We start from the raw sequence: 8,811 nt of genomic DNA on the forward strand, positions 1-8,811 counted from the left end.
GAGTATTCGGTTCCGCGAATGAAATGCCGCATGACAAAGCCATGCCAACCATCTTCCGGGCACCAGGGTATCGGTGGAGTCGTATGAAGTTCATTGTTTGTTTCAAGTAAACCCAGTAGAGCCACAGCAAACATGCAGCGACTTCCCAGGTTACACGGAGGTTCAGCTGTGCAGAACGGCACCCCTATGAATGTGGTGCTCTTATCAATGTACTTAACCCCGAAGAATGTGGATAACTCGCCCTTATTTACACTAGATTTTAGTGAGCGGGGGAGAAGATCACTGTATACTGATCAGCAGATTAATTCGGATGCAGACTAATCGCTAATGCTCAAATAATTGTTTACTGTCAACCAATAATACTGTACACATTCTCAAACGATAATCGACACTTAGTATCGACCCCAAATATGCAGTTAGTATCTGTATTAAATTTTTAAATCAAATAAACACCGTACATAAAATGCATGTTTAAAAGTTTGAAAATAAACGCTGTCCTATTCTTACAAACGGGTGGAAAGTCCAGGTTCAGAAAGTACAAATCCAGACCAAGATTTTGTTCCAACCAACCTGTTGATTACTTTGTGAATGTGACTCTTTCGCTCCACTGGCTGGTTGGAACAAAATCTTGGGCTAGATTAGTCATTTCTGAATCTGAGCTTTCCACCTTTTTTCTTACATTTTGTAAACCCCGACTATAACTATTGATTAATAATGTGGGAGATATCCCTTTTAAAAGATAGACGTCCAATAAGTAACGTCACTGTATGAGGGGAGTGGCTTAGCCGAAGACGGAGACTGCAGCCCGCAGTAGGATTTGAAGACGTCGGGGGGTCCAACCTTTTCGAAGTGTTCTAGTGTGTGCACGTGCATATCAACTTATACTAGCACAGTGACGTCATATTTACTTACACAACTGTCAGAAAATCCCTCTTACCGAAAATGCTTGCTGATGACCAAGATATTATCATGCCAAGCAACTTTGCGTGGGGTGCGGCGACCTCAGCGTATCAGATTGAAGGTATGTAGCTCTTATATATATTGATTAATAGCCAATTTGTATCTAATTACCCGAAAGCAAGTCAGTATTCTTTGCGTGATGCGCTAGGTAAATACGTGCATCGAAACATTAATTTAAAAGTAGGACGCTGTGCGTGAAAAGATATCTTATCACTTCTGCTGAACCAAAGGTCATCGCTATACACTACCAGAAAACAGCGTGCAGCCCTGGTACAGTTTTGTTCCCCATGGTACATACAACATTATGTACCTCCTACTGGTAGAACAATGTTCCTCGGAATTCTCCACCTTAAATTAGACTAGCACAATTAGCAGACCCTTGAGGGTGCAGCCTCAGTGACAAGTAATTATTCCCTCAAAGGTACAAATTGATACTTGTTTTTCTGACAGTGTATATTGTGTCAGGGATACACAGTAACTTCCTCAATACAACTTGGTCCATTTAAACTTTTTTGTAAGGAGACACTGATACATTTCCCAAATGTGTCGCTCTATCATCATTATCTCCTCCCACTCAGGGGCGCCGTAAGGGGGAGGAAAGCTAGGACGATTCCAAGGGCCCCTGAGTGACAGGGGTCCTGCAAAATTAGGAAAATAACTGAATTGGTTTGGACTGGGGGGGCCTAATATGATATGCTTTCATGGGGCCCAAAATCTCTAGCAACGCCCCTGCTCCCACTGATCACAAAGCAATAGCACGAGATTAAACCGTCATCATTTCTGCAATTGATCTGGCCCAGACAATCGGTCTCCCCCAATTTTCCTCTTACAGGTGGCTGGGATGCAGATGGCAGAGGGCCTAGCATTTGGGACACTTTCTGCCACAAGAAAGGGAAGGTGTTTCAGGACCAGAGCGGAGATGTAGCATGTGACAGCTATCACCTCTGGGAAGAGGATCTGAAATGTATCCAGCAGTTGGGACTGACTCATTACCGCCTGTCGCTGTCATGGTCCCGACTGCTGCCGGATGGGACGACGAGACGCATCAACCAGAAAGGTCCATTGCTCTATGACATCACTACGGGCCACTTTTACACTTTCTAACACACAAAGAGTGAAGGCAGAGGAACTTGCTGCAGTGTAATTGTCATGGATATAGCAACAAGCTCCTGACTTTGCAGCAGGATAAAATCAAAAACTATTCAGAGTAGAATGCTAAACAACACTACGCTGAGTTAAAATAACACTAGCAGGTGTTATAAGTGGGATGGTCTGTGGCTCTGCAGTTTAAATACCGTCTTATGCTGAATAATTTCATCACCATTGGGCCCTTGAGCAAAGCCCTCAACCCCCCCAGAAAACACTCCAGGGGTGTCAGATGAATAGCTGACTCTGTGCTCGGACCCGCAGCTTTACTCACACCTGTGTGTGTATGTCTCAGTGGAAAACAAGATGTGAAAGATTAATGTACTTTATTAATCCCTGTTGAGAAGTTCTCTTTTTGCCTACCCCACCTTGCTCTCCAGGATGTTAGTGCAAGCTTGGCAGTGAAAGGCAGCCACATATTGCAGTGCCCTGGGAACTAGGGGTTAAGGGCCTTTCTCAAGGGTCCTCAGACATGCTAAGGTGGGGCTTGAACCCGTGAGCTTCTGATTAAGGCACAAAGGCTTAGCCCTCTTTCATTTCAAGTCACACATTGCAGGGTTATTCATAAATAAAACAAGCTTTTCTGTACTTCAGCAAGGTGGGAACTGGATTCTTCCTTTTGTGGTTTAACAGGTGTGAGTTACTACAACCGTGTGATCAATGATTTGCTGGCCAACGGTGTCTCTCCCATGGTGACGCTCCATCACTTTGACCTTCCGCAAGCCCTGCAGGCCCAGGGGGGCTGGCAGTCACCACAAATCGCAGATCTCTTCGACAGCTACGCCCAGTTCTGCTTCCAGACCTTCGGCGACCGCGTGAAGCTGTGGCTCACCATCAACGAGCCCTACATTTACGCCAAGTTTGGCCACGAGGACGGCTGCCACGCGCCGGGGCTCGACCAGCCTGGCGTTTCCCTGTACCTGGCGGGTCACAACATGCTGCGGGCTCACGCCAGGGCCTGGCACAGCTACGACGCCCTCTACAGGCCGACTCAGGGGGGACAGGTGTCCCTGGCGCTGTTCAGCGACTGGGCCGAGGCTCACGATCCCAGCAGTGCCCTGGACGTCGCCGCTGCGGAGCGCTACATGGCGTTTGTGCTTGGCTGGTTCGCCTGGCCCATATTCGTAAACGGGGACTATCCACCGGAGATGAAAGCTCGGGTGGAGGCCGCGAGCCGAGCCCAGGGCCTGCCGTCTTCCCGGCTGCCTACGTTCTCGAAGGAGGAGCCGCGCATCCTGGGAACCGCAGACTTCTTCGCTTTAAATTACTACACTTCCCGCCGAGTGTGGCCCGGGAGCGGCCCGGCGAAGATTGGGTTCGAAGGTGATCTGGAGGTGGAGCGGGACATCGATCCAGCCTGGCCCGTGTGTGGCAATTCTTGGTTGGCTGTATTCCCAGAAGGCTTACGCAAGTTGCTAAAGTACATTAAGGTATGATTAATTTAAGGACTATTGCTGACTGTCTTCATCTACTTCCTGCCTTTACTTGTGTAAAAATGAAAATTTATTATGGACCCTCCTCTGGTTCCCCGACTTGTGTCCTCGCCAGCTTTCACTCAGCTAACCTTCAGTTCCTCCATTAAACGCCGCTGAATTGGCAGGTCCGTTTAAACCTTCCCCTCTTTTCATGACCTTGCCGACGGCGGCTCACCCAAAGCCGAGCTGCTTTCAGCTCCTCTCACCGGTTGTGCAGGACAAGTTTGGCAACCCGACGGTCTACATCACGGAGAACGGTTTCTCCCAGGTGGGGCCGGTGGAGATTGAGGACGCCCGGCGCTGCCGCTTCTTCCGGGACACATTGCTGCAGGTCTCCAAAGGTTCGCTTTGACCCCGAAATTCTGCAAGGTTGACAGCTAGTGAGGCAAATACCACAGATATCCATTAAATGATATACTATTATATATATATAATAGTATATCATTAGTATAGTATATCACATTATAATATATATTCTATTATAATATAAATGGTACTATTAGCCGCCATTTTGTTTGTTGTATTAAAGTTGTTGAATATTCTAGGATGAAGGTCCATTATATAATTTAAAGGGGGCCTATTATACTTTTCCGGTTTTTCCCTTTCCTTTAATGATGTCTATAGCTTTATTTGCATGTAAACGGTCTGTAAAGTCTTGAGGCCCAAACTACACAAAGGGAGTAACTCTCACCACAGAAATCACTCTTCTCTAATGTGCCTGAAATGCCTCATTGGAGTTCCAGCCCTTACTTCTGTGTCATGGTGAGGTCACCTCGTAACACAATCCTTATTGGCCGCCTACCTGCACGTATTTGTCTGCAGGCTGCAATACAGGGGTGGAACATGTAGGGCAAGCTGTCCAATCAGAGCACACTGGGCTCATTGGGGGTGGGGCTTAAAGGTCTAACAGTGCATTGAGTGAATTGAGATGTACAGTATGAGAAAAACAATGTGTTTTTGGAACAATGAAGCATGTAAATCTGTTCTAGTAGATCCCAAAAATAAAATCACAAACAGTGAAAATGAGCATAATAGGGCCCTTTAAGCTGAGATTCAATGCACGGTATGAAACATTAGTCTCATCATCGTTTGTGCATCAGTGTATTTTTAAGACTAAAGATTTTATAAAAGCGACTATAAATACCTGGCTAAATGATGGCTTTTTTGTTTTCCAGCCATCCACGAGGAGGGCGCTGATGTTAGGGGCTATTTTGCCTGGTCCCTATTGGACAACTTCGAGTGGGCAGATGGGTATCGGGTTCGATTCGGCCTTTATCACGTGGATTTCGCCCATCCCAGGCTGAAACGCACGCCGTATCGCTCTGGTAGAGAGTACGCCCAGCTCATCGCCCAGAACAAGACGTCGGCCAGGAGCTGAGACGGAGGGAAGCCGGGCTGCGGCAGCGTCTCCCTGCAGGTTTACGACGCGGAGAAACACTCGAGAAACAACCCACACTCCTGGGAAGTTAAATGAACATAATCAGTTAGAATTATAAAGCACTGAACACTTTAATAATGAAATTTCACATGATTATATCGAAAATGGTGTGTCAGTGCAGAGGCTTTCAATATCTGACCACTCTCACTTTGAAGGTAAAACTGCATGTTGAACTTGTCTTGACTTTAGTGGATCCCTGCCCATCCAGAGTGCGTTACACACAGCGTCGGACATGCCAGTATCCTCGGTGCAAGGATTAATGCACTATGAGAAGAATCCACTCTTCAAATAAATGCTTATAATTCAGCGTTAATTACTTGATGATGTCTTGAGCTTTAACGACTGCAAACTAAGAGTTTTGGAACATGACTTGGAAAGAAAATATGAAGCTTTAGGCTACTGAACGAGAACATGTTGATATCACGTACCGTGCCAAGTTGACATGCCACCTAGCCTTCTATATGTGAACAAACATAATTTAAACTATGCTAACTGCTGCATGCTTCTATAACAATAAACTTAATATTGTACAATAATATTCTATGTTCAGCGCAGGGATTTCCTCAGTGCCTGACGTGTGGTTTCAGTCCTAATGGATAAAAATCCTGCGGGTGACGGGCACTTGGCGATGGCGTATAGGAGCGGCGCTGCGCCGCGGTGACACGGGCTTTAGCGGACAGGCTGGCATCCGTAACGCAGAGGCGTCTGTTTGTTCTGTATTATGCAGTGGAATGTCGCTTAGAGCTCTGGGCAGGTAAAGGTCAGATATCTTTTATTTTATTTTTTTCATGTAGAACTTCCTTTATCCCTTTATGTCTTTTCACTGTATCTATTCATGAGGTAAGTGAGCTCTATAGGCGGGCAGACGGTGTTTTTTTTTTTACTACAGGGTGCTTATAAAGTTTTGGTTTCTGCATTTATTGTGGAATTTACGCTACAGAGAACACTCTACATATATCCAGACTTCCTGGTGTTATAGGCTTCATATTACTTTGTTAAAAAAAATAAGGGTTAGGCAAGTTTACAGGCTTGGCAAATAGACAATTATTTACATTTCTTAAAGTCCATACATATCAAAGCCCTGCTTCCAGTTAGTCAAGGCTGGTTAGAGCCAAATAGATTTGGGTTTCGCTCCAGTCGCAGCTGAGACAAAGGCCCCAAGAACAGCGCGCAAAACCCACCGCGCCCTGGCAGCATTTAGACGAGTGGCTGCCGGGAAGAACGCCGAAGCGCCGCCTGAAATGATATGTTTATGCGAGGCGAGAAGCTGGGCGAGAAAATTACTGTTTGATTACTGTTGCGCCGACCGATCTGACAGTTTCTTATTTTAACACGGTAACAGGGATGTTAAAACAGTTTGCGTGACTCGCACCACCCAAGGTGAACAGATGTATAATTGGAATCGTGACCTTTAAAGTAACGCATCCGAATTCAGATTACGATAACAGTAAGTTGCAAAGCAGTTTTTATAGCAATAGCTTTGCACGATTATTTGAATTTGAACCCCCACCACCGACCCCGCACACAAAAAACTAACGCATCAACAGTACATTTTATGGATTCCCCCCCCCTTCATTTTTACAGAATTATACTGCCCTCTTGTGGATGGAGAAAAAGGTGAATTCACCCGCAAGGATTTATGGCTATTGAAGTTGATAAACAATGCGGTGAACATTGTTTAATTTATACTTTGGAACATACGGGGACATTTTATAATCGGATTCACAGTATAACATATCACTGCTTTTTATAGCAGAGATAAAAATATGTACACCATATCACAGTTTCAAACGTACTGGGCTAATGACTTTTCACTTCTGTACTTTTTAATACTTTTGTATATTTAATGGTCATCTAAAAGAATCAACGGGCCGCTTTTCATAACTGTTTTCCATCAACTCATAGTGGGATTCTGGGACGAAGAATCTGCAGGAAAACCGTGTTCATCGCATCTATTTCTCATAAATATGAGGTCAACAACGGCCCAGATGTAGGCTACAGGTGCGATCCCTCCATTAAACTCCAAGTTACCGAAACTCCTTTTCCAGCCACATAACTCCTTTGTTTTTATGTTCACTATAAAAATGCCGGGGAACATCTGCAACGCTGTTAATAGGCTAGTTCCAGTGACTGTTTTGGGGGAAAAAAACATCTGAAAGAATCATAAATGACCGATTCCAGATTGAAACGAATAAATTGTTGCTTTAGAGAACAAATCCCCAATATCATTTTACAAGTTATTCCATTTTGGGGGGTAATAATTTCCACCCTTTCAAGCTGCATGGGGACGTGCTAGGAGTCCGCATTGCAGCCACGGGCGACTGTACACATGTCAGCCTGTTGTGGTATAACACAGCCACTGTTACCAGCAGGGGGTCTGGGAAGCCCAGGAGCAAAACGTTACCATTAACACCGAGAGGGACAGGCGTCCACGTGTGACGGACAGGGGCTCATTATCGGCTCTATTTATTTGCTTGGCAGACAGCCTGTTCCAAGGACACCTGGAAACCTGAGCGTTTTACGTCATATACTTGACGCGTATAGTTCATTCTGGCTCCAGCCACCATGCAAAGTACGTCCCCGAAGGCACAATGGAGGGTCTCCCCTCTGACCCGCCAATCAATGTCCCACCGCTTTGCAGATCCACGCTCCCATCAAGAAGCAAGCGTTTTACGATCCTACCTTGGCAATTGGGAAAATGATCCGGACTCCCACGTTGTAAAACCAGCACTCCTGCTCTGTTAAGGGTCAACGCAAAGTTAATGATCACGTGCGCCACATTACGATTTTTAAAATTATATTTTACGACTGACTTACTAACACAACTAATTAGGGATAGACCTGACATTAAATTAGATATTAATAATTGATGTACTGACGACGTGTGAATGGCTTCCGGATTAAGGTATATCAAGGGCATGTTTTAATACCACGGCTCTAAATAGAGTTCACTGAAAACCCAAGTTGAGTGAAAAGGCACTTTCCATTCATGAAAGACAGGAGTTGCTTTTGTAAATTTGCGATAGGGGAATATGTACTACCAGTAGGTATAGTTACATTAAAACATTTAATTAACATTTTAATAATGCACCGGTACCGTTTAAATGACTCCAATAAAAATATACATTAATTTCATATGGACTAACGTATTCTACTCATACTATATCAGTAGAAACAAAAAAAAACTGTTTCCCAATTAAACAGTAAATGTCATGTATATATTTAAGTCACTACTGACAATGAACTAGGACTTAATTGTAACGTTCAATTATAATGGCCAACAGAGATTTATATGGATGAGCACATGCACAAATTAGTAGGACTCTCACACTTGTATTTGACCAAACTTAACTTGTTATATTTTGACAAGGCCAATAAAATATTCCGAAGCAAATGAACCAATTTACTTTATACAAATTAACTGAATAATTTAGCCGCTAATGAACTATCTACATAATGTAATGTGAAATTTGAGCTTATTTTGATAAAGTGCTTATAGGTACAGCGGCGGTGACTTTTAGACAAATAATTACCTTTTCTATTTACTGATTACTTTCATATGCATACTCCCGGGAGAAAGGGTGTAATTGAATACTTTCTTTAATATCTATATGAAGAAATGCAGCACACTCCAGACACACCTTGTGAACTCAGAGTTGAATCTACTAGCCGCCTGGAGAACAGAAATCCTCTTCGTGACCACCTTTACGGTCTAGATAAGTCTTTCCCAGTCATTATACTACCATTACACCATCTTCAACAAAAGCCCCCCAAAACTTGTTAAATCTCAAT

General features: G+C 44.2%; 1 protein-coding gene across 2 annotated transcripts; it reads left to right on the forward strand.

Moving 5' to 3' along the window:
• The first annotated feature begins 508 nt into the window (after positions 1 to 508).
• On the forward strand, positions 509 to 5,535 carry gba3 (glucosidase, beta, acid 3). Of its 2 annotated transcripts, XM_023832337.2 has the most exons (5): positions 509 to 1,021; positions 1,793 to 2,017; positions 2,740 to 3,536; positions 3,799 to 3,922; positions 4,757 to 5,529. In XM_023832337.2, the coding sequence occupies exons 1-5, from the start codon at positions 943 to 945 to the stop codon at positions 4,957 to 4,959; spliced, it is 1,428 nt and encodes a 475-aa protein (XP_023688105.2). In that variant the 5' UTR covers positions 509 to 942; the 3' UTR covers positions 4,960 to 5,529. The 2 variants fall into 2 exon arrangements, with proteins under 2 accessions (XP_023688105.2, XP_072574551.1); XM_072718450.1 differs by lacking the exons at positions 509 to 1,021; positions 1,793 to 2,017 and adding an exon at positions 2,362 to 2,586 and having other exon boundaries at positions 4,757 to 5,535.
• The last annotated feature ends 3,276 nt before the right edge of the window (positions 5,536 to 8,811 follow it).

The sequence above is a fragment of the Paramormyrops kingsleyae genome, chromosome 12 (genome assembly GCF_048594095.1).
Source record: "Paramormyrops kingsleyae isolate MSU_618 chromosome 12, PKINGS_0.4, whole genome shotgun sequence".
NCBI lineage: Eukaryota > Metazoa > Chordata > Actinopteri > Osteoglossiformes > Mormyridae > Paramormyrops > Paramormyrops kingsleyae.